A 26,923-nucleotide genomic window follows, 5' to 3' on the forward strand; every position below is an offset into this window, starting at 1 on the left:
CACCATGCAGTGTTGATCAGTAGGCAGACACCACCTCCCCTCGTCTTGCCTGAAGATGCCGTGCGGTCCATCCGATGGATTGAAAATCTCTCCGGTCAGATGGCACAGTCAGGGGTGGCAGGGGAGAGCCAGGTCTCGGTGAAACAAAATACAGAGCAGCTCTGCATCTCCCTGCAGTAAGTGAGTCTCCTTTTAAGATCATCCACCTTGTTCTCCATGGCTTTGCACATTAGCTAATAGGATGGTGGGCAGAGGGAACTGAAGCTCCTCAGCTTCAATCTGACCAGCAGCCCAGCTCTTTTCCCATGCTTCCTCTGTAAATAGTTCATCTTTCCAGGTTTCCATTGATGCAGTGTGTTGTTGGCAGCTCTTTGAGGTTGGTGGACGTGTCCCGCGGGGATCGATCGGCGGGTCGCGTCGTCGGGCGGAGTGACGAGGGAGGTTCGGCTGCCACTTCCAGCTGCCAGGGGCCCAGGCTGTCGATTGGGTCGGGCCCGGAAGCCGACACTTAATCCCGGATGGCCGGGCTCCTGGCTGAAACAAGTCCGTGAGCTGAGTCACGGTTACAGAGGCCTTCATTCCAGCCGAGCCTCGGGCTCGATTTCCAAGGTCGGCGGCGGAGGCCTCGCTTCAGGAAGCTGTGGACGTCCACCAACAGGGCTTTACGGTGGTCGCTCCAGGGAAGCGTCTGGGGCACCTTGAGGTCTCTGACGTCACTTCTGTGTGGTCGTCTGTTCCGGAGAGGTGCTGGTCGGAATGGGCCACGTCTCCAAGCGCTCCGGCACGGTAGCCGGCCGCAGATCTCCGGGAACGTGGTGGGCCTCGGACCAGGCCTCGCTGGTCGGGTCCAGGTGCGGTCCGGAGTTGAAGAAGCATTTCTGGCGAGGTGATCTCCAGCTGGGTCAGTAGCATCGCCAGGGTATTGTTGATCTTGCTAGATGTCGCAGATTGGAGGTTTAGAAGGGTTTCTCGGGTATAAGATAGTGTAGAGGGCAGTTTGCTCGGGAGAGCACGCTCAGAGTATTAGGCTAAAGTTATAGCGAGGGTTGCTGGGCGGTGTGGTTCTAAATAAAGTAAAACAAAAATGCCCTAACTTTTAAACTTGCCACCCTGATTGATGAAGACCAGTATAGAAAAAGCCTTCTTCACCAACCTGTTTTCCAGTGGTACCGCTTTCATGGAACTAGTACTATACTATGAGGTTCTCCTGTGGTCCAACACTCGCCAGGGCCCAACCATTTTCTGTGAATGTCCTACCCTCATTTATATTTCCAAAATGCAACACCTCCCACAACCAACTTAAATTACATTTGGCATTTCTCAGTCCATTTACCCAGCTGACCAACTCTCTCTGACAACCATCCTCACTATCAATAGTAGCACTGACTTTCTCAAAGGCTGAACTATTCACATCTTACTCCACAGGATAAACAGGAAAAATAATCATTGAGGACTTTTCCCTTCTCCTGCAGCTCGACACAAAGATGTCTACTTTGTTCTTCCTATTTACTCGTTTCCCCTAATACACCTACAAAATCTCTGAATTCTGTTTTGAGTATACTCCAGTAACCCCTATATTCCTCTTGGGGTTCACATGATCCCAGCTGCCTGTAACTGACTGTGATGAACTACGACGTTTATCTTGCTGTGGACTGTTATTATTAAGAGAGAGTGCCTGAGTGACGTCAGCCGCCGGCTTTCTTGGCTCCTGTTTGATTCTTACTAAGAGAGCGAGAGGGGCGGAGCTATGGGACTCTGCAGTTTGTTTTGATTTAAGCAACGACACTTACACACAGTCAGTTGCAGTTCGAACTCGGAAGAAGGCTGAAAAGCAGGACTTCCAGTGTGGTTATCTCTGATTTGCTTCCAGTTGCCCATGCTGGAGTGGGCAAGAACAGGGAGATAATGGATCTGAATGTGTGGCTGAGGAACTGGGGCAGGAAGCAAGGATTTACATTCTTGGACCATTGGCGTATGTTTCGGGGTAAGGATGAATTGTACAAAAGGGACGGGTTGCACCTTAATAAGTGGGGGACTAGTATTCTGGCAGGCAGGTTTGCCACTGCAACACGGGTGTGTTTAAACTAAGTAGTTGGGGGGAGGGGACGAACTGGAAATATAAGGATAGAGTGAAAGGGAAAGTGAGAATAAGAAAAGATAAGAAAGACGACAGAATCAACGGAGCAGAAAGCTCAAGAAAGGATCGTACAGTATGGCCAAGTGAAATAGGAATTGATATGGGAGGTGAGGGGAGTAATGAATTAAAAGTATTATATATGAAAGCACAGAGTATAAGAAATAAAGTAGATGGGGTTGAGACACAGTTGGAAATTCATAAGTATGCTGTTGTGGGAATAACAGAGACATGGCTTCAAGTGGACAGGGCATGCGAAATGAATATTCAAGGTATACGTCCTATCGAAAGGACACACTGATGGGCAGAGGGGGTGGGGTGGCTCTGTTGGTGAGGAATGATATTCAGTCCCTTGCGAGGGGGGACATAGAATCAGGAGACGTAGAGTCAGTATGGATAGAACTGAGAAATTCTAAGGGTAGTAAGACCCTAATGGGAGTTATCTACAGGCCCCAAACAGTAGTCTGGATGTAGGGTGTAAGTTGAATCAACAGTTAAAATTGGCATGTCGCAAAGGTAATGCTACAGTTGTTATGGGGGATTTCAATAGACAATAGGTGCAGAAGTAGACCGTTCGGCCCTTCGAGCCTGCACCGCCATTCTGAGATCATGGCTGATCATCTACTATCAATACCCGGTTCCTGCCATGTCAGCATAACCCTTGATTCCCCTATCCATAAGATACCTATCTAGCTCCTTCTTGAAAGCATCCAGAGAATTGGCCTCCACTGCCTTCTGAAGCAGTGTGTTCCACACCTCCACAACTCTCTGGGAGACAAAGTTCCTCCTCAACTCTGTCCTAAATGACCTACCCCTTATTCTTAAACCATGCCCTCTGGTACTGGACTCTCCCAGCATCTGGAACATATTTCCTGCCTCTATCTTGTCCAATCCCTTAATAATCTTATATGTCTCAATCAGATCCCCCTCAATCTCCTTAATTCCAGCGTGTACAAGCCCAGTCTCTCTAATCTCTCTGCGTAAGACAGTCCGGACATCCCAGGAATTAACCTAGTGAACCTACGCTGCACCTCCTCCATAGCCAGGATGTCCTTCCCTAACCCTGGAGACCAAAACTGCACACAATACTCCAGGTGTGGTCTCACCAGGGCCCTGTACAAATGCAGAAGGATTTCCTTGCTCTTGTACTCAATTCCCTTTGTAATAAAGGCCAACATTCCATTAGCCTTCTTCACTGCCTGCTGCACTTGCTCATTCACCTTCAGAGACTGATGAACAAGTACTCCTAGATCTCTTTGTATTTCTCCTTTACCTAACTTCACACTGTTCAGATAATAATCTGCCTTCCTGTTCTTGCTCCCAAAGTGAATAACCTCACACTTATTCATATTAAACGCCATCTGCCAAGTTTCTGCCCACTCACCCAGCCTATCCAAGTCACCTTGAATTCTCATAACATCTTCATCACATGTCACACTGCCACCCAGCTTAGTATCATCAGCAAACTTGCTGATGTTATTCACAATGCCTTCCTCTAAATCATTGACGTAAATCGTAAACAGCTGTGTCCCAACACCGAGCCCTGTGGCACCCCACTAGTCACCACCTGCCATTCCGAGAAACACCCATTCACTGCTACCCTTTGCTTTCTATCTGCCAACCAGTTTTCTATCCATGTCAATATCCTCCCCCCAATGCCATGAGCTCTGATTTTACCCACCAATCTCCTATGTGGTACCTTATCAAATGCCTTCTGAAAGTCAAGGTACACCACATCCACTGGATCTCCCACGTCTATCTTCCTGGTTACATCCTCGAAAAACTCCAATAGATTAGTCAAGCATGATTTGCCCTTGGTAAATCCATGCTGGCTCGGCCCAATCCTATCACTGCTATCAAGATATGCCGCTATTTCATCTTTAATAATGGACTGTAGCATCTTCCCCACTACTGATGTTAGGCTAACAGGCATAGAAACATAGAAAATAGGTGCAGGAGTTGCCCATTCGGTAGACTGGAGGAATCAGGTTGGTACTGGACCCCAAGAAAGGGAGTTTGTGGAGTCCCTCTGAGATGGATTCTTAGAACAGCTTGTACTGGAGCCTACCAGAGAGAACGCAATTCTAGACTTAGAGTTGTGCAATGAACTGGATTTGATCAGGGACCTCGAGGTAAAGGAGCCATTAGGAGGTAGTGACCATAATATGATGTTTTAATCTACAATTTGAGAGGGACAGCAATGGCAAGTGTTTTTGGGAATAAGGCGGAAGGTGCAGGATCAGTTCGTTCCAAAGAGGAAGAAAGATCCTAAGGGGAGTAAGGGGAGGCCGTGGCTGACAAGGGAAGTAATGGACAGTATAAAAATAAAAGAGAAGAAAAATAACATAGCAAAGACGAGTGGGAAGTCGGCAGACTGGGAAACTTTTAAAGAGCAACAGAAGGTAACTAAAAAGGCAATACGTGGAGAAAAAAATTAGGTACGAAGGTAAACTAGCCAAGAATATAAAGGAGGATAGTAAAAGCTTCTTTAGGTATGTGAAGAGGAAAAAAAATAGTTAAGGCCAAAATTGGGCCCTTGAAGACAAAAACGGGTGAATTTATTATGGGGAACAAGGAAATGGCAAACGAGTTGAACAGGTACTTTGGATCTGTCTTCACTAGGGAAGACACAAATAATCTCTCAGACATAATAGTAGCCAAAAGACCTAGGGTAATGGATGAACTGAAGGAAATTTATATTAGGCAGGAAATGGTGTTGGATAGGCTGCTGGGTCTGAATGCTGAAAAGTCCCCGGGACCCGATGGTCTGCATCCCAAGGTACTTAAGGAGGTGACTTTAGAAATCGTGGATACATTGGTAATCATTTTCCAATGTTCTATAGATTCAGGATCAGTTCCTGTGGATTGGAGGGTGGCTAAAGTTGTCCCTCTCTTCAGGAAGGGAGGAAGAGAGAAAACAGGGAATTATAGACCGGTTAGCCTGATGCCGGTGGTGGGAAAGATGCTGGAATCAATTATAAAAGATGAAATTACGACACATCTGGATAGCAGTAACAGGATCGGTCCAAGTCAGCATGAATTTACGAAGGGGAAATCGTGCTTGACTAACCTTCTGGAATTTTTTTGAGGATGTAACTATGAAAATGGACAAGGGAGAGCCAGTGTACCTGGACTTTCAGAAAGCCTTTGATAAAGTCCCACATAGGAGATTAGTGGGCAAAATTAGGGCACATGGTATTGGGGGCAGAGTACTGACATGGATTAAAAATTGGCTGGCTGACAGGAAACAAAGAGTAGCGATTAATGGGTCCCTTTCGGAATGGCAGGCGGTGACCAATGGGGTACTGCAGGGTTCAGTGCTGGGACCGCAGCTGTTTACAATATATATTAATAATTTAGATGAGGGAATTAAAAGTGACATTAGCAAATTTGCCGATGACACAAAGCTGGGTGGCAGTGTGAAATGTGAGGAGGATGTTATAAGAATGCAGGGTGACTTGGAAAGGCTGGGTGAGTGGGCAGATGCAGTTTAATGTGGATAAATGTGAGGTTATCCACTCTGGTGGTAAGAACAGGAAGGCAGATTATTATCTAAATGGAGTCAAGTTAGGAAAAGGGGAAGTACAACGAGATCTAGGTGTTGTTGTACATCAGTCACTGAAAGCAAGCATACAAGTACAGCAGGCTGTGAAGATAGCTAATGGCATGCTGGCCTTCATAACAAGGGGAATTGAGTATAAGAGCAAAGAGGTCCTTCTGCAGCTGTACAGGGCCCTGGTGAGAACACACCTGGAGTACTGTGGGCACTTTTGGTCTCCAAATTTGAGGAAGGACATTCTTGATATTGAGGGAGTGCAGCATAGGTACACAAGGTTAATTCCCGGGATGGCGGGTCTGTCATATGTCAAAAGATTGGAGTGACTGGGCTTGTTTACTCTGGAATTTAGAAGGCTGAGAGGGAATCTTATTGAAACATATAAGATTATTAAGGGATTGGACACGCTGGAGGCAGGAAGCATGTTCCCGCTGATAGGTGAGTCCAGAACCAGAGGCCACAGTTTAAGAATAAGGGGTAGGCCATTTAGAACAGAGTTGAGGAAAAACTTTTTCACCCAGAGAGTGGTGGATGTATGGAATGCTCTGCCCCAGAAGGCTGTGGAGGCCAAGTCTCTGGATGCTTTCAAGAAAAAGAAGGATAGAGTTCTTAAAGATAGCGAAATCAAAGGTTATGGGGATAAGGCAGGAACTGGATACTGATTGTGGGTGATCAGCCATGATCGCAGTGAATGGCGGTGCTGGCTCGAAGGGCCGAATGGCCTACTCCTGCACCTATTATCTATTGTCTATTGAGTCGGACAATGGAAGGAAGCCAGTGACAAACAGGTCACTGGCAGGAACTTTCGAGTGCCCACAAAGGTGGGTTGAGTATCAATCCAGCACATCGATAAGTGGCGTTGAGTGATTGGGGCAACCTTGCGAAATCTATCTATGTGTTAACCCTTGCCTGGGTGGTAGCTCCCTTTGAAGACGATACCCCTGTGATAAGCTACTATTGGTGATAATTCGTAAGTGAATTTGGAACAATGACGGGTAAAACCTATGGTGCTTGTTATCCTGTACCACCGTGGAACCTGTGGAGTACGATATTCTCGACATTCACCTTGGATTACAAATATCTCTCTCACATCATTTAACCTGTGGATGAACTGAACTTTCATATCTTACCATCTCAAGATTTTAAGTCTGGTGCCCCCCCCCACCCCGCCCTCCCGAGCTCAATAGTTTGGAAGTTATATTTACACATGTGTACTCACAACACTTAACTTTTGATTATTCTTGTTTAAGTAGATACTAATAAAGATAGTGGTTTTAACATCAAAACCAGACTCCAGCTGTGGTCCATTGCTGCTGGTTCATTTAAACCTTTACGGGTACGTAACACTGACCCATGCTTCCTTTTTTCTTCCTGTCTAGAGCCTCAATATCCCTCATCATCCAGGGACCCTTATCCTCCAGCCCCCCCCCCTTCACTCTGATAGGAAACGTACATCCTGAACTCTTGATATCTTAATTTTCACAGCCTCCCACTTGACAAATGCCCCTTTGCCTGCAAACAACCTACTCTATTCAAGTTTTGTGCTCCTAATAGATTAAAATTTGCCTTGCCCCATTCAGAACTTTAACTAGAGAACCAGATCTGTCTCTCTCCATAACTAATTTAAAACTAATAGAGCTAGGATGACAGAACCTCACTGTCACTGTCCCCAACCTGCACCGACTCAGTTATTCTTATCCTTGGCAGGGGATGTCGAGGAGATGTGACCCAAAAACAGAGCGGCGGCGATGATTTAGCAGTTAACAATATCATATCAATTAACTGCAATGTAACAAGCCACCAGGGGCCACAAAACAAGACAGAACAGATACTTAATACGACAAAGTAACAAGGTAACTGAAAGCTAAGAGCAAATGGATGAGTCCGGCTGGTATGTATGAGTGAAGAAAGATGAAAGCAGGGGTTAAATAGGCAGCAGGTGATGATTTTGGAAATGAGTGGCAGATGAATTCCTGTTAGTGGGGTGAACAATGGGAGGTACTTGTTTGTGCAGGTCTGAAAGGAACCCCTTTCCTTTGGCTGGCATCCAACAGTCCAGGACAATCTGGATGGGCCTGGTGGAACTCTTCAACGAGCAATGGATCCAAGATGAAACTGGATGGCACCCAAAACCTCTCCTCTGGGCCGTACCCTTTCCAGTCAATCAGGTACTGCACATCCTGTTCGCAATGACATGAATCCAGTCAGCGAACTGGGTACACTGGACTACCTTCCACCAAGCTCAGGTGGGTTGAGTGGCCCACTAACAATGGTCTTGAGGCAGTTCACATGGAAGGTAGGTGTGATCCCGTGGGACGGTGGCAGCAAGTGATTCGGTTGATGTGATTGGTAATCTTAAAGGGACCAATGGGTGAGAGCTTGCAGAAGGCAATGCGCAAGGGGCAGATCTTGGATAGACAGCCCAGCCAGGTCAAAGTAGTCTGGCTGGGCGCCAACAGTGGTTAGCCTGGTGGCAGTGGATGCAGTGTATCCTCTTTCAAGCATTTCAGCATTTGCAAACCAAGGCTCTGGCAAATAGGTCCTCCACCATTGGTTCCTCCAAGGGGAACAATAGGTTTGGTAGCCATGAAGCACTTCAATAGGTAACGTAGTTATGGCAGAGGTGGTGTGTAGATTGTGGGACAATAAAACCCAGAACAGATACTTTTGCCACATGGAAGGGTTAGAGGCAACAAAGCATCACAGAAATTTTTCCGTCTGCTGATTGCTACTTTCTGATTATAGTTGGAGAACAAACTTATCGAGGTGTGGAAGAGGGAGAAGAAGGCTCATTAAAAGCAGGAGATGAATTGTGGATTCAGATTCAACACAATAACCTGAGGGAAACTGTGGAGGTGAGCTATATGTTGAATAACCAGGTCCACTGTCTTAGTCACTGATAGAAGTTTGGGGAGGGCAATGAACTGGGCCGCCTTGGAGAACTGGTACTCCACTGTCATGATCACTGTGGCCCCATCAGAATGTGGCAAACCTGTGATGAAATCCGTAGTGATGTGGCACCATGGGCATAGAGGGACTGGAAGGGGCCACAGGGGTTGCAGGTTGGAGGAATTAGACTGAGCGCATTGAGGGTTTGTAGCGACGAACTGACATACATCTACAATCATGACAGGCCACCAGAACTGTTGTAACAGAAAATCCAGAGTGCATTATGTTACTGGATGGCCAGAGAAAGGTGAGGAGTGGGCCCACATGAGTCCCTCAGATTGTCAGGTGTGTCAGTTGAAGCAGGCTCGTGCTGTAGGGCCTGATAGATTTGGTTCTAAAGATTCCAGACATTCGGGGAGAGGATCTGCAAGAATGGAATAATGGGCATTTATTTTATTATTTCAGCTAAGTTGAAATCTCATGACAGGGTATCCACCTTAGTATTTTTGGAGCTGGGTCAGGAAGAGATGGTGATGTTGAATACCTCTAAGAAGTGTGCCCAGCGAGCCTTACGTGAGTTGAGTTGGTGGGTCTTTTGTACGGCTATGAGCTACTGATGGTTAGTCCAGTTCAGGAAGGGCTTGGTTTCCCATCAATCAATGTATCCATTCCTCCAAGGCCCACTTGTTGGCACATAGCTCCCTGTCTCCTACTCCATAATGGCGTTGAGTGAAGTTGAACTTGTGCAAGACAACAGCATAATGGTGCGTCTTCCTGTCCAGCCCTTGCTGGTAGAGGATGGGCCTGGTGCCCACATCAGATGCATCTACCACACCGGGTCTGGAGGAGCTCAGGTGGCAGAGAACAGGAGTGATGGTGAAGTGTCTCGAGCTCCTTGGGTCACATTTCATCTTCGGACCCTAGCACAGGATCACACAGAAACCCAGAAAGGAACTAGGAATTTTAATAACAAAAGAGACACAACAAAACAGTAGAACTTGGAAAATCAGGAATAATATAGCATAACACTGTCGGAACTTCATTAGATAAAGGTCAGGATTACTGAGCTTTAAGGGGTTAGCATTGCCCCTTTAAATACATTCCAGGGCACAAGGAATTATGCCCAGCTAATTAAAACCCCAGACTCCTGACAAGCTTACAAGTAACCATTCTGATAAGAATCACAACTCCAAGGATACTTAACAATACATTATAATTATAATTGATAACATACAGATAATCAAAAAAAAACAGAATACTCTACTGATTACTCAAGGTTATGACACCTTGAAAGTCTGGTCCATAGTAGCAGACCAAATTATTCACGAGGTAGGTGATTTGGTGAGGGAGGTGAGATGAGTGACAATTTGGCTGCAGTTCCTGATAAAGTGGTGGTAGAAGTTCGAGAAGCCCAGGAAGTCCTGGAACTGGTTGAGGTAGTGTGGTCGGGACCATTCAACAATGCACACTTTTACTGGGCCTGTGGTTATGCCTTTGGGTGAAAGGATGTGACCTAGGAAGGAAATGACAGGGGACTGAAACTGGGATTTTTCTAATTTGCAGTATACCTGTAGCACTGAACGGACATGACTACATGATCTTGTGGGTCCTTGGAGAAGATGAGCATGTCATTGAGGCAGACAAACACATACTTGTGTAGCATGTCTCACAGGATTTCATTGAAGATTTGGAAAATGGCTGAACTGTTAGAAAGTCTGAAAGCCACAACCAAGTATTCGTAGTGGCCAATGGGTGTTATGAATGCCATCTTCCACTGATTTCCGTGGCTAATGCAGATCAGGTCGTATGCAATTTGTAGATCAAGTTTGGTGAAGATCTGGGCCCCGCAATGTGTTCTGGATTCGCTGTCCATCAGGCAGAGAGGGTAGTGGTTCTTCATGGTGATTTTGCCAAGTCCACAGTAGTTAATACAGGATGAAGACCCTCATCTTTCTTTTTGACAAAGAAGAATCCTAATGGCTGGATGCTAGGATGGACAAATGAAGTAGTGCCTTGGCCATGTAGTCATTCATGGCTTGGGTTTCAGTGGGAGAGAGCGGTAGTGCCCAGGCAGAGGTTGATATCAGAGTAGTGTGGTCTGTGAGGTAGCAGGGTGCTGGGTTCCTTTTTATTGAAGATGATGAAGGGGTAGTGGAGTGGAGACACATCTCTACCAATGGATATGGAAGGTGCTCTTTCCTTCTTGCAGGTCACCCTCGGGTCGGGGGGTCTAAGCACCTGCTTAGACACCCGTCTCTCCACCGATCAGGCCCATGATTGGAGCAGGTGGTGCATGGTCATATGGGCAGCTGGTGCATATCACAAGTCCTGTTTATGAGACCACTGATGCCAAGCAGACAATTTTTGAAGAGTATTGATAATATCTGGGTTCATTGTCTTGTAAAGAAAGCAGCAATGGAAAGACCACTTCTGTAGAAAATTTTTCCAAGAACATCATGGCCATGGAAAGATTATGATTGCCCACTGTATACAACACAGCACATAACAAACAAAGGCTAGGTCACTTTATTCCCATGGGAGTTTAGTGAGTCTGAGAGTATCCTCCATCTCTGTGAATGTACGTGAAGTCAGCTGAGATTGCAGGCAGAAGGGACAGTAGGAGGGTCCCCAACTCAGCAGTGAACTGGGTGATCATCCAAAGTCAAGGTCATGAGCAGAGATCCAAGGGCAACTCAAGATTAGAGGAGTTTTGGGTGATTCAATGAGGAGGAATTGGATAGACTCACTCATGTGTGCATGCTCTAACCATCCTAGACCCCAAGGCTCTTCTGTCAATGGCTGTGATGCAGAAGGGATGAGAGATAGATTAGATTAGATTAAATTAGATTCAACTTTATTGTCATTGTGCCGAGTACAGATACAAAGCCAATGAAATGCAGTTAGCATCTGACCAGAAATGCAAAGAATAGTGTTATTTACAAAATAACAAGTAAGTGCTACAGCACACAAATGTAAAAGTACTGAGACAGTACAATATGGATGCAATACTGCTTAGCGCTGTGATGTGAGGTTCAGCAGTGTCACAGCCTCAGGGAAGAAGCTCTTCCTGTGCCTGCTGGTACGGGAGCGGAGGCTCCTGTAGTGCCTACCGGATGGGAGGAGAGTAAAAAGTCCATGGTTAGGGTGAGATGCATCCTTGATATTGCTTTTCGCCCTGCCCAGGCAGCGTTTATGGTAGATGTTCTCAATGGTGGGCAATTGGGTGCCGATAATCCGCTGGGCAGTTTTCACCACATGTTGGAGTGCTTTGCGGTCTGATACAGGACAATTGCCATACCACACTGAGATGCAGTTGGTAAGTATGCTCTCAATGGTACAGCTGTAAAAGTCCGTCAGTATCCTAGGACAGAGGTGAGCTTTCTTGATGCTCTGCAGGAAATAAAGGCACTTTTGCGCCTTTTTGATCAGGATGGAGAAGTTCAGGGACCAGGAAATGTGGACACTGAGGAATATGAAGCATGATACATGCTCCACTACAGCTCCGTTGATGTAGATAGGGACGTGAGTGTGGCTCCTAGCATGCCTGAAGTCTACAATGATCTCCTTGGTCTTCTGGGTGTTAGGGGCCAGATTGTTGTTGGCACACCACCGTGGGCTTTGTAGAGTGTCCAAGCCACACACATGGCATCCAATCCAGAAAGTTGCCTGCTGTGCTGGACCCCACCAGAGCCTCCTATGTGCGTAGAGCCATTGGGGTGTGGAGGAGGACAGAGAGAGAATCAGGCTATGGTGCTAGAATGAGAGGCCAAACTGAGGCCACTTTGTCTTTATGTGGTGGTGCTGTTTTCCTGGGTGCAGTAGTTATTTGATGCATGGTTGATCAGAATCAGAAGGAGACTTAATATCACCTGCATATGTCACGAAAATTATTAATTGTACTGTAGCAGCGCAATGAAATACATGATAAACATAGAGAAAAAACTGAGTTACATAAAGAATACTTGTCTATTAATAGTTCAGTTAAAATATGCAGTGCAACATAACAGAAATAAAGAAGTAGTGAGGTAATGTTGATGGGTTCAATGTCCATTCAGAAATCGGATGGCAGAGGGGAAGCAGCTGTTCCTGATCAGTGACTCTACAATAGGGGCACACATTGGTTCTCTACTGATGCTCATGCTCTTGGGGTTTAAGTGAGTTATCTCTACCTGCATGGGTTTTGGAGGCATTGATCATGAGGGTCCTGCAGCCCAAAATGGTTCTGGGAACAGAACTGGAATTCTGGCTGATGACCTAGATGGTCATTCCATAAGAGGGTTGTCAATCCGGATGGCCAGATTGATTGAGGTTTTGACATCTGTGGGCATCTCCCAGGTAGACAGCTGGTCTTTCAAGCATTCAGAGGCCGTGAAGGTGCTGGGCCAGCTGTGATTCTGCAGTCCAGGTGCACTCCGCCACGAGGGCCCTGCATTCCATGGTGTAACTAGCACCGAACGTGATCCTTGATACAGGTGAAGTATCCGACCTGTTGCACCCCTTCCACTTCCCAGATAGTCAAAAACCTGGTGCATTTCAGCATTGAATTTCTCATATTTATTGCAAATGATGGTTTCCCCAGATAAAGCAGCTGCCTGGGTCAGAGCTCACCCAGTCTTGAGAGTGATGACACAGGTAATCCAGGCTTGGTCTGTAGATTACAGAGATAGCTAGAGCTCAAATTGTAAAGTGCATTGGGACAGGAAGCTGCAGCATCGGGTTGGTGATCCATTGAAACATTTGGGCACAGGAATACGGGGCTCTAAGGAACAGGTTGACTTGTGCGGGGTCGCTATATTGAGATAGAGAGTTGGTTGAGAGTGGCAAGCAGATGGTCAATGGTTTCCTGCTGCTTCAGGATTGTGGAGTCTTGTCAATGGACGACTTCCTTTAGGCTAGCATACTCTGCTGGGTTAAAAGTTGGTTCACTCATCTTATCAGGAAATGTAGAGGAGGCTTGACCAAAAAGCAGAGCAACAGAAAAAGTTTAGGAGTAAGCAATATTTTACTAATTAACTATAAAATAACAAGCCATGGGGCACCACAAAGCGACAGAGATTATGCCAAGGTGACAAAGTAATTGGTTGAGGCTGGCTTGTTTGAAGGAACGAGTGAATGAAGGACTGTGGAAGAGGTCTTGGTTTAAATAGCTGCAGGTGGTGAGTTGGAAGTGGAAAAGTGACTCTTGTTAGCTGGGTGGAGACTGGGAGGTGCCTGCCTGTGCAGGCCTGACAGTCCTGCCACGGTTCCCATGGACAGATTGAACTTTGCTTTCTTGCTGGTTGAGCCTTTAATATATTATATAAGGAAACTTTCTTGAACTCACTTATCAGATTCCACCCCATCTAATCCTTTTATAATAATCCCCATTATCTGCATAATGGCAGTCCCAGTCTATAGGAAAATTAAAATCCCTCACTATGATAACCCAATTAATCTTGCAAATTTCTACAAATATTATCCTTTTATTTTCTGCAAACATTAATTCAAGTTTCTGCAAATCAGTTTTCTGTCCCTCTACACTAACCTGCTTGGCAAATTATCTGAACCTCAATTTAACGTTTGTAAATGTTACAGCATAAAACTTTACTTGAACAAAGTAAAGATAGGATTCAAGGACTAGAACCACAAAAGACTCTTTGTAACTGGAGGAGGGAGACTCCTGCACAGAAGAAATGTGAAAAGAACTCATTCAACCAAATGGTTTGCTTCAGTGCTAGAGATTAATTTAATATATGGTAAATTGAATTCACTTCTAGGGCTAGTGGGTGAAGAAAAAATATGAAGTTAGAAAATGGAAGATTATTAATATCTCCTTGTAGAACTTACATATGACTAAAATATTAGCAAATGGGAATAAATACATCAACATTCTGAACAAGTACGTAAGCAAACCTTTAATGATCTTGCTACATGTGCATTTCCGGTATCAAACCTCCAGGAGACTGATTTGCTCCTGCTCGGAATGAACAGCCGTACATCCAAGTCAACCTCTTTCATCTGAGGGACATCAGTCAAGTACTTGGCCAGTGCTTGCAGTGCAACTATTGTCGCCTAGGAAGTAAAAAAGTACATGTTGAACATATTTGGTGCCATTTCAAATGAAAGTCCCAGGATTCACCACCTTTACACACAGTAGCAATCAATATGTGATCTTTTTTAAAAAATTCATTTGAAACACTCAAACTACTGAAGATTTTTGTTCCAGAATGACAATGTTTTTACAAAAATTGGGAAAGGGAGACAGAATTCTGAAGGTTAAAGCATATCAGATAAATGATAAATAAATCATATCAAGTCTGGAAATTTATACATGGAATATATAGCTGGAGGTCTATAGACAGTATGAACTGGGGTTAGACGTCTGGGAGAGAGGGAGGCAAGCAGCTTGCTTTACTGTTTTGTTGCTCTTTTTTCTGTTGTTGTTTTGTGTGTTTTGCAAACATAGTGGGCATGCTATGTCTGGTCATACTTGTGTTGGTGATTAGCAAAAATGATGCATTTCACTGTATATTTCCATGTAAGAGATAAATGAATCTGAATCTGAAATTAACTTCAGCTATGTGACATTTATTTTGAAAATTACAACACATCTTGAATATTCAGGATTTATTTTTTTGTACTGCTATGTACAGTAAAAATAGAATAAACTTCTTTTATCTGTATCACCAGGTAACCTTTCCTATGTTTCCTATTCACTCAGCTGAATTGGGTTCCTGTCCATTTGCCAGATGTGGAGTCTTGCTCTTCCTTGATACTTTCCAGGGTCTATATTGCACACGACTTTTAAATGTATTGTACACACGAGAAAAAAGTATTATTCTACTGCTATTTAACATGTAATAAAGTGAACTAAAGTGACAATCCAGAAAACCTGTTAGGCTGGACAGTAAAGTCTCAAGTCTGATACGTGAATGGAGTTTGACTTTATACCATTATAAAGTCTAAAGGCCATGACTGAATGCTTTTAACATAGATATTCTTTAAGCATTTGATAATTTTCTTGATCATTAGTTCAATCTTCTACAAAGGTGAGATTTCTGACAAAGTCCGATGTTTACCTGAGTAGATTCGTAACCTCCTCCATATTTGCTCTTACTTGATAGCCATCTCACTAATTTACCAGCACGGTCATACTGCTTCTGTTGCAAGAAGAACAGAAGGGCATATCCTGTGGCTTCAATGGTGTACAGAGAATCTGCATTTCCTGACACTGGCCAGTATGATTTGTCTAAAAAAGGTGTAAGAGAAAATTAACCAAAGTGTTAAATGTTCAAGTTAATGCACGTCTATTTCAAAACAGATCTCACGATTGCTTTCTCTCACTCTCGCTAAGCTCAATTGTTATTTAACCATATATATGAATATAATATAATTGTGTTAACAGTAAAACAGAGTCAATGTAATGGATGAACAATTATATGTTTGCTTGGCCACAAAGAGGCTGCTGCGACTGAGATGACCACCATCTCACTGGAATATTTCTCTCTCTAAACCTTAGAGAATCTTAGCATAATTACTTGAGATGGATTAAAATTCATCTCCTTAATCTCAAACCATTACCCCAAGGGGACGGTGTAGCATTTGAACACAAAACACTCCAAATCAAGAAATCCAAAATAAAAAAATAATTAAATGATAGAAATGCCCATGTCTGTTCAATTCACAAGTATGACCCACAGCTTCTGAATATCTACCACTTTCATTGTCTGTCTTATTCTGTGACATTCATACTGTTGTGCCCTGGACTCTATGAATATCTATGACATTTGCAATCTGATCTCTTTAACTCAGGCCTCCTATTCTATATCCACCTCCTAAATTTCTCGTGAGGAATATTGTATCCTTCCAGACTGCATTAACAATCCCAGATAATATTTCTGCTCCTCTTTTTATATCTGCGCTGAACTTGCATTTAATTCTTTGTTTGTCCTATGACCACCCCATCATGCTTGCAACATTAGCTCTTTAGTCACTCTCTCCTGACTCTTATCCTATCACAGAGCTTCGCTTTCCTCTTTGCTCTAAAATCCTGAACCACAACCATTTACATTTCTAATATTCCCCATGAAAAAATTATCAACCACAAACATCAACTCTGTTTCTCTCTCTCTGCAGGAGCTCTGTGAGCAGATGAAAGTTTCCAGCATTTTCTGTTTTCATTTCAGATTTCAAACATTTGCAGCACTTCATTTCTGTGTGTGCATCACTCAGTTTCCATCAGCTACAATATTTCACTCATTCCTGTTATGAGTTTCACTGAATATGCTGACATGGTAGAAAAGTTATGGAGTAGGGCAAAAAGATGTGGGCGCAGCAGTGGCACAACGCCCACTACTGCTTGGGGTGTCAGAGTTCAATCCCGGTATCCTCTGTAAGGAGTCTGTATGTCCTCCTAAAGAAGTACTGGTCAGTAGGTTAATCGGTCATTGTAAATTGTCCCATGATTAGGTTAGAGTTAAATCAGTGGTTGTCAGGGGTTTGCTGGGTGGCGCAGCTCAAGGGGACAGAAAGGCCTATCCTATATTTCTAAATAAATTCTTACCCGGTGAAGCAAATTTCATTACAACGTCTTCCTTGTTTATACCCAATAGTGAAAGGGCATAGGCTGAAAGTACTGCAGCATATGTTCCATCAAGACCATCTATGTTCCGCTCCAGGTAATTAACTGCTTTCTTGATGCTGCTCTCATAACTCTAATTAAGACATGATACTTACATTAAACAAATCTAGACAGGCATTACATGTAGGTGAACATTATTTTTAAACATGAATTCACAGCAGCAATACATATTGTCTGGATAAATAAGTCCTTTAATTCTTTGAGGAGATTACAAGTAGGATAGATAAAGGGATGCAGTGGATGTCGTACATATGGACTTTCAGAAGGCCTTTGACAAGGTGCCACACATGAGGCTGCTTACCAAGTTAACAGCCCATCATATTACAGGAAAGTTATTAACATGATTAGAGTATTGGCTGATTGGAAGAAGGCAGCTAGTGGAATAAAAGCATCATTACTTGGTTGGCTGCCAGTGACTAGTGGTGTTCTGTAGGGGTCAGTTCAGGGACCATTTCTTTTTATACTGTATATAAATGATTTAGATGATGTATTCGATGGCTTTGTTGGAGATTGGTGGAGGGGCAGGTCGCATTGAGGAAACAGGTAGGATGCAGGAAGATTTAGACAGATTAAGAGAATGGGCAAGAAAGTGTCAAATGAAATGAAATGAAACTAACGTTGGAAAATGCATGGTCATGCACTTTGGTAGTAGAAATACATGTGCAGACTATTTTCTAAATGGGGAGAAAATCCAAAAATGCAAAGGGACTTGGGAGTTCTTGTGCAGAAGGACTCTTGCAGGTTGAGTCGGTGGTGAGGAAGGCAAATGCAATGTTAGCATTCATTTCAAGAGGTCTAGAATACAAGAGCAGGGATGTGATGCCGAGGATTTATAAGGCACTGGTGAGGCCTCCCCTTGAGTAATGTGTACAATTTTGGGCTCCTCATCTTAGAAGAGTTGTTCTGCTATTGTGGAGGGTCCAGAAGAGGTTCACAAGGATGATTCCAGGAGTGAAAGGAAGGGAGGGGGAGGGAACGTCAACTCAGACCTTCAGAGGCCTGCGTCGGGCATTTTCATGCCTTACAAGGCGCAGATTGGAAGTCTGTGTGGGGCACCACTCCTCGCACAGACACTAGAGCAATGTGTGATTAACTGCCTTGCTCAAGGACACAAACACGCTGCCTAATTCTGCTCCTGTGCCTTATGGTCTTAATTTTGGGTTGGTCTATGTACAATAATTAAGGCTGAGGAGCAGAAAGGGAACACTTTGGATCATGCAATATTTAAAGAATTCTATCACTTAAAGAAAAATTCAGAAAAGCTCCCACATCACCGGTGGCCAAATTATCCCAACCCAGACTTAATCAAACCAAATTTCAAAATGTAAAGTAAATTCATTATTAAAGTATATAAATGTCACCATATACAACCCCGAGATTCATTTTTTGTGGACATTCTCAATAAATCTAATAACCATAATAGAATTAATGAAAGACCACACCAACAGGGTGACCAATCCATTATTACAGCTAGGACAAGCCATAATAACTGCCTGGCTATAATAATAGAGGATAAACAAGCAAGGACAGCTTACCTAATAGATTTAGCCATTCCAAACACACATAACATACAGTAAGTGAAAAACATCAGAAATATGCTGAGCTAAAAGAACATTTCAAGACTATGGAACATGAACAGGGTACAGTATATATTGTCCCCATATCTACAACTAGTATTACCCCAAAGGCACTGCACAATAGCATTAAGCAATTAGGTCTACACAGCATTATTTATGTAAATCTTGAGAAAACCACGATACTAAACACCACTACAATGGTCCGAAAGTTCCTAGCATGTGGTTGGCTCTGCTCGTACCTCAGGTTTTACCAACTTGAGCTGAGAAATAACAAACAAGCAAATAAATAATAAATATTGAGATGAAGAGGCCTTGAATGTGAATCCATTGGGTGAGTGAACAGTTCAGTAATGGGAGAAGTGAAGTTATCCCCTCTGGCCCAAGAGCCATGGTTGAGGGATAATAACTGTTACTGAACCTAGTGTTGTAGGTCCTGAAGCTCCAGTACCTCCTTCCTGATGGCAGCAGCGAGAAGACAGCATGACCTGGGTGGTAGGTGCTACATGTCTTAACTCCCTGCTTCAGACCTCGCACCTTGATGCACTTTTTAATTGCACCCATATGTGTTCAAACCTTTTAAATTAGGGGAGGATGGGTTAATGGTTGTACAAGTGACCATTTAGTGAATTCACACTTTGCCCTTTGACGTTCCAGCCTGTTTATTATGGGTGCTTGTTGTTTGAATGAAAGTTTAGTTGTATTTTTGCCACAGAACAAATAAAAATCTAAATGAAATCTGAGGAAGCCTTGCACAGTCAACTCTCTCAAAGGGGTTTGATCTTCCTTTGAAAGATTCAATATTTTACGGCTTTGAAGTACTTTCATGAAATGCAGCCAAACAACTTCTTCAGCCTTTCATGATCTTGATTGAGTGTAAATATTTGTCAGCACTCTCCTGCGCTTCCTTGAAATAATACATGAACCAAATATCTTATATTATGAAATAAAAATAATTTACCGCAACATATTGAAAGCAAACAGTCTTAGCTTCAACAATTGCGATCAGCACAAATGCAGTCAATGGTGAATAGTCCTCATATTCAAGCATTCCTCCCTAAAGGGAAATACCACACATGAAAATACACCCCAAACATGCAAGATTTAAGCAATACTTGAATTAAGACAAATAAGATTTAATTAAGCCAATTTTAACTGTTATAATGCCAATGGCCTCAAATAATCTAGCAAAAAACGTATGTTGCCCCCATCAAGATCAGCTGATGAAGATATACTTAAACAATGAAATGATAAATAGTGTAAAATGATAAATAGCATTCAATTTATGTGCAATTTGGATGGGCATGAAATGTTCTCATCCTGTGAATGAAGAAAAGGATAAATCTCCTTTATTGTTGAAGACATTTCCTTTGCATTTCAAAGCTAATTTTGAACTTGTTTTGGATTTTCAGTCTATTTTCTACATTGTTTTGAAGTCTTCATCACTTTGACGTACCCTGTCACCTGAACTCCATTTTCCCTCACCTTTTCTCCTCCTTGGTCTCCATAAATGATAGATTTCTGCATTATATCCCTGTCCTCAGCCTGTTCCCCAAGACCAACCTCTTCTAAAATCCTTTCACTTAGTATTTCTATCCCCACCTCCAAACATTATCACAAAACATACTTCAAATCGAAGTACATAAACTCAGACTACGTCCACACTACGCCAGATAATTTTGAAAATGAAGCTTTTTCTCTTTGTTTTGACCCTCTGTCCACACTAAAACGGTGTTTTCATCCCCGGAAAACGGAGATTTTCAGAAACGGTTTCCAGAGTGAATAAATCTGAAAATGCCTAATATCCGTTGCCGTGTGGACATGGTAAATGGAGCTTTTTAAAACCGTTGTCATGACGTGCCGAACAGATGGCGGCAGCGCGTCATTTCATTGTTTTCTTCTTCTATTATTATTATTACTTTATTGTCGCCAAACAATTGATACTAGAGCGTACAATCATCACAACGATATTTGATTCTGCGCCTCGCAGAACCTAACAATTTCAGAACAGACGGCAACGAGACTGAAGCCAGAAGAGTTAGAAATGTACTCACCAAATACTTTGACCCATAGCTTCCCTTCTTGTTTTTTTTTCACTGTTTTTAATGGAGGTCGGGATTGAGGACGTGATTTTAAGTTTAACTCTGTTTGGTTTCAAGTTAGCCCATTGCTTTGTTTTGCTTTTAGTTAGTTGCACGGTGGGTTTTTTTGGGGGGTTTTATTTTTCTTTTTTTCTATTAATATATATATATAATTTAGTATACTATTATGTTATCTTGGTTTCTTATGTTTAAATTACATTGTTTGTAGTTTTTTTTTGGTATTGATACCTTCTGTAATTTTATTATATTTTAACATTGTATTAATGTTTATATGGCTTACCTTTTGGTATACTTATTCAATAAAAAGATTTAAAAAGAAAGAAAGACCCATAGCTTACTGAATAAATAAGTATACTCACTTTGCCCTGTCCTTGATTGTATGAAGGTGGCTTACCTATTTATAGTTATAGTCATAGTCATAGTCATACTTTATTGATCCGGAGGGAAACTGGTTTTCATTACAGTTGCACCATAAATAATTAAATAGTGATAAAACCATAAATAATTAAATAGTAATATGGAAATTATGCTACCAAATAAGTCCAGAACCAGCCTATTGGCTCAGGGTATCTGACCCTCCAAGGGAGGAGTTGTAAAGTTTGATGGCCACAGGCAGGAATGTCTTCCTATGACGCTCTGTGTTGCATCTCGGTGGAATGAGTTTCTGGCTGAATATACAAGTACTTCTCTGACAATAGATGTGTAACAGCCTAATAGAACATTGTATGGAAATACAAGATAACACTGATGCAGACATGTTTTATACATTTAACAAGGTGCTTTATTAATGCAACAGAGTTAGTCAGTTGTTCAATTTTCGTCATCAGCCGGGTCATACTGTCCGTGAACTCCCTGTTGGTTGCCTCCATACGTTCCAGCATTTGTTTTTTTTTTAGTTTTAAGTCCTCCTACACAAGAGCCAAGAGCAATTCCTTTCAAGTTTTTCTACTCTGTAACTGGACAAACGCGCACCAAGTATACCGTTTCCTCTTCACCTGTTTTCTGTGTGTCCTGCGCCTGCCCAGTAGGAGGAGATTCACCCAAATATCCGTTCTAACCTGGACAGAGATATTTTGAAAAACGCTAAAAGGCCTGTTTCTGTGCTATAGTTTCTATGGTTTTCTATGGTTTCTATGGATAGAACTGAGAAATTCTAAGGGTAGAAAGACCCTAATGGGAGTTATCAACAGGCCCCCAAACAGTAGTCTGGATGTAGGGTGTAAGTTGAATCAAGAGTTAAAATTGGCATGTAGCGAAGGTAATGCTACAGTTGCTATGGGGGATTTCAACATGCAGGTAGACTGGAGGAATCAGGTGGGTACTGGACCCCAAGAAAGGGAGTTTGTGGAGTCCCTCCGAGATGGATTCTTAGAACAGCTTGTACTGGAGCCTACCAGAGAGAAGGCAGTTCTAGATTTAGTGTTGTGCAATGAACCGGATTTGATCAGGGACCTCGAGGTAAAGGACCCATTAGGAGGTAGTAACCATAATATGGTAAATTTTAATCTACAAACTGACAGAGAGAAGGGAAAATTGGAAGTGTCAGTATTACAGTTGAACAAAGGGAACTATGGAGCTATGAGGGAGGAGCTGGCCAAAGTTCAATGGAACAATACCCTAGCAGGGATGACAGTGGAACAACAATGGCAGGTATTTCTGGGAATAATGCAGAAGGTGCAGGATCAGTTCATTCCAAAGAGGAAGAAAGATCCTAGGGAGAGTAAGGGGAGGCCATGGCTGACAAGGGAAATAAAGGCCAGTATAAAAATAAAAGACAAGAAGTATAACATAGCAAAGATGAGTGGGAAGCCGGAGGATTGGGTAACTTTTAAACAGCAACCGAAGATAACTAAAAAGGCAATACGCGGAGAAAAAATGAGGTATGAAGGTAAACTAGCCAAGAATATAAAGGAGAACAGTAAAAGCTTCTTTAGGTATGTAAAAAGGGATAAAAAATAGTTAAGACCAAAATTGGGCCCTTGAAGACAGAAACGGGTGAATTTATTATGGGGAACAAGGAAATGGCAAACGAGTTGAACAGGTACTTTGGATCAGTCTTCACTAGGGAAGACACAAACAATCTCCCAGAAATAATAGTGGCCCAAGGATCTAGGGCAATGGATGAACTGAAGGAAATTTATATTAGGCAGGAAATGGTGTTGGATAGACTGTTGGGTCTGAAGGCTGATAAGTCCCCGGGACCTGATGGTCTGCGTCCCAGGGTACTTAAGGAGGTGGCTTTAGAAATTGTGGATGCATTGGTAATCATTTTCCAATGTTCTATAGATTCAGGATCAGTTCCTGTGGATTGGAGGGTAGTTAATGTTGTCCCACTTTTCAAGAAAGCAGGGAGAGAGAAAACAGGGAATTATAGACCGGTTAGCCTGACGTCAGTGGTGGGAAAGATGCTGGTGTCAATTATAAAAGATGAAATTACGACACATTTGGATAGCAGTAACAGGATCGGTCTGAGTCAGCATGGATTTACAAAGGGGAAATCGTGCTTGACTAATCTTCTGGAATTTTTTGAGGATGTAACTATGAAAACGGACAAGGGAGAGCCAGTGGATGTTGTGTACCTGGACTTTTAGAAAGCCGTTGAAAAAGTTCCGCATAGGAGATTAGTGGGCAAAATTAGGGCACATGGTATTGGGGGCAGAGTACTGACATGGATTGAAAATTGGCTGGCTGACAGGAGACAAAGAGTAGCGATTAACGGGTCCCTTTTGGAATGGCAGGCGGTGACCGGTGGGGTACCGCAGGGTTCAGTGCTGGGACCGCAGCTGTTTACAATATATATTAATGATTTAGATGGAGGGATTAAAAGTAACATTAGCAAATTTGCAGATGACACAAAGCTGGGTGGCAGTGTGAAATGTGAGGAGGATGTAATGAGAACGCAGGGTGACTTGGACAGGCTGGGTGAGTGGGCAGATGAATGGCAGATGCAGTTTAATGTGGATAAATGTGAGGTTATCCACTTTGGTGGTAAGAACAGGAAGGCAGATTATTATCTAAATGGAGTCAAGTTAGGAAAAGGGGAAGCACAACGAGATCTAGCTGTTCCTGTACATCAGTCTCTGAAAGCAAGCATGCAGATACAGCAGGCAGTGAAGAAAGCTCATGGCATGCTGGCCTTCGTAACAAGGGGAGTTGAGTATAGGAGCAAAGAGGTCCTTCTGCAGCTGTACAGAGCCCTGGTGAGACCACACCTGGGGTATTGTGTGCAGTTTTGGTCTCTAAAGTTGAGGAAGGACAATCTTGCTATTGAGAGAGGGTAGCGTAGGTTCACAAGGTTAATTCCCGAGATGGCGGGAGTGTCATATATTGAAAGATTGGAGTGACTGGGCTTGTGTACACTGGAATTTAGAAGGATGAGAGGGGATTTGATTGAAACATATAAGATTATTAAGGGATTGGACCCGCTGGAGGCAGGAAGCATGTTCCCGCTGATGGGTGAGTCCAGAACCAAAGGCCACAGTTTAAGAATAAGGAGTAGGCCATTTAGAACGGAGTTGAGGAAAAACTTTTTCACCCAGTGAGTGGTGGATGTATGGAATGCTCTGCCCCAGAAGGCTGTGGAGGTTAAGTCTCTAGATGCTTTCAAGAAAGAGATGGACAGGACAGAGCTCTTAAGGATAGCGGAATCAAAGGTTATGGGGATAAGGCAGGAACTGGATACTGATTGTAGATGATCAGCCATGAACATAGTGAATGGCGGTGCTGGCTCGAAGGGCTGAATGGCCTACTCCTGCACCTGTTGTCTTTTGTCTATTTTCAAAATTATCTGGCGTAGTGTGGACGTAGCTCAGTGGCCACTTTATTAGGTACAGGTGTACATCCGCTCGTTAATGCCATTATCTAATCAGCCAATCACGTGGCAGCAGCACAATGCATAAAACATGCAGACATGATCAAGAGGTTCAAGCAACATCAGAAGTGGGAAGAAGTGCGACCTATGTGACTTTGACTATGGAATGATTATTGTTGCCAGATGGGATAGATTAAGTATCTCAGAAACTACTGATCTTCTTGGATTTTCACACACAGAAGTCTCTAGAGCTTACAGAGAATGGTGCAAAACACAAAAGATATCCAGTGAGCCACAAATCTGTGGGTGAAAATGTGTTGCTAATGAAAGAGCTCAGAGGAAAATGGCCAGACTGGTTCAAGAAATGCGACAGTAACTCAAGTAATCACGCGTTACTACAGTGCAGAAGAGCACAACATCTGAAATGTTGAAGTCGACAGGCTATAACAGCAGGAGGTCACGAACATACACTCAGTGGCCACTTAATTAGGTCGAGTAGCTCAGCAGTTTAGGAAGTATCGATGAAAGGAAACAAAAACATGATGATCTGGAACACACACAAAATGTTGGAGGAACTCAGCTGGCCAGGCAGCATCTATGGAAAAGAGTGCAGTCGAAGTTTCAGACCGAGCCCATTTGGCAGGACTGGAGAAAGGAACAGATGAGGAGTCAGAATTAGAAGGTGGGGAGAGGGGAGGAAGCACAAGGCGATAGGTGAAACTGGGAGGGGGAGAGGTGAAGTAAAGAACTGGGAAGTCGATTGCTGAAAGAGATATAGGGCTGGAGAAGGGGGAATCTAATAGGAGAGGACAGAAGGCTATGGAAAAAAGAACGGGGTGATGGGCAGGCTAGGAAATAAGGTGAGAGGGGGAAAGGGGATGGGGAATAGTGAAGTGGGGCCATTACCAGAAGTTTGAGAAATCGGTATTCATGCCATCAGGTTGTAGGCTACCTAGAATGAATACAAAGATATAAGATGTTGCTTCTCCAACCTGAGTGTGGCCTCATCGTGACAGTAGAGGAGAAAGTACTGCCTGCCCATTGCTTTCCTTTGGTGTTCCTCCCCCTTCTTTCTTCCATGGCCTTCTGTACTCTCCTAATAGATTCCCCCTTCTCCAGCCCTGTATCTCTTTCAGCAATTTCCCAGCTCTTTACTACACCGTTCCCTCGTTCCCAGTTTCACCTATCACCTTATGTCTGTCTCGTCCCAAACCGTCAACGGTACGCTTTTCCATTGATACTGCCTGGCCTGCTGAGTTCCTCCAGCATTTTGTGTGAGTTGCTTGAATTTCCAGTATCTGCGGATTTTCACTAGTTGATGATTTGTGCTGAGTCCCAATGAAGGGTCACGGCCTAAAACGTTAAATGCTTATTTCCCTCCATATATGCAGCCTGACCAGCTGTGTTTCTCAGCATTTTGTACATATTGAATTATGAAATTACTGGATGATCATTTAAGCACTTTTCAATATGATGTGATGCAAATAAACTGCCATCATTACCTTGTCAGACATAAGAATGTGTGATATAATCGTAGAGTAAGATAGCACGGGAATGCTGTCTTTGCAACTTGTCCACTTAGACCATGGTCCACAACAAAGCTTGTCATGGTCCGGATCAGGGTCCTTTTAAATTTACTTTGTTTCTGTTACGATCTGGACTGTTGACTCCCTTTTTCCCTTTGGTTCCCTGTTTTCCCGTGTCCCTCGGGCTTGGTGATAGGAGGCAATTTACTCTCGGCTGAACTGGCAGTTTATAGTCTCCGGCTTTCAGCTTTTCGACGCGAGAGCGTTTGCAAAGTCACCAAGGGTACTGCGAGCCAATGTCATCTGGCTGGAGCAAGTCTAGTCTCCTCCCAGAGCGAGTGCCAGTAAGTCGCCTTTCCTCACCAGAGTAACCCTGTCAAGTTACCTCACCCAAGGGAGCCTGCAAAGTTTCCTCGCCAAAGCGGGTCCATCAGTTAACCCGCCGGAGGGAATCAAGAGCCGTTGTCTACTGTTCCCGGGCCGAGTCTGGAGCTCGCCACCACCAGGCGGCTCTAAGTACCACGTCCTGTCCCTGGCGGCATCCAAGTCCCAAGTAAAGTCCTGTCCCTGGCGGCATCCAAGTACCAAGTAAAGTCCTGTCCCTGGCGGCATCCAAGTCCCAAGTCCCCAAGCCTATCTCCAAGTTCAAGCCTCAAGACCCCTTGCCTGTCTCCAAACCTCAAGCCTCAAGACCCCAGCCTCCAGTCCTGC

General features: G+C 43.5%; 1 protein-coding gene across 1 annotated transcript in view; it reads right to left on the minus strand.

The window, feature by feature from the left end:
* Positions 1 to 26,923, minus strand: part of LOC134340378 (complement C3-like) — a 265,235-nt gene that overhangs the window by 42,611 nt on the left and 195,701 nt on the right. Inside the window, exons 27-30 of the mRNA XM_063037558.1 lie at positions 19,735 to 19,830; positions 17,122 to 17,272; positions 15,638 to 15,807; positions 14,472 to 14,630 (exon numbers count right to left, since the gene is read on the minus strand). Coding sequence (XP_062893628.1) covers positions 14,472 to 14,630; positions 15,638 to 15,807; positions 17,122 to 17,272; positions 19,735 to 19,830 — 576 coding nt within the window. The remainder of the gene's footprint in view (positions 1 to 14,471; positions 14,631 to 15,637; positions 15,808 to 17,121; positions 17,273 to 19,734; positions 19,831 to 26,923) is intronic.

This window comes from Mobula hypostoma, chromosome X1, assembly GCF_963921235.1.
Source record: "Mobula hypostoma chromosome X1, sMobHyp1.1, whole genome shotgun sequence".
In the NCBI taxonomy this organism is placed as follows: Eukaryota; Metazoa; Chordata; class Chondrichthyes; order Myliobatiformes; family Myliobatidae; genus Mobula; species Mobula hypostoma.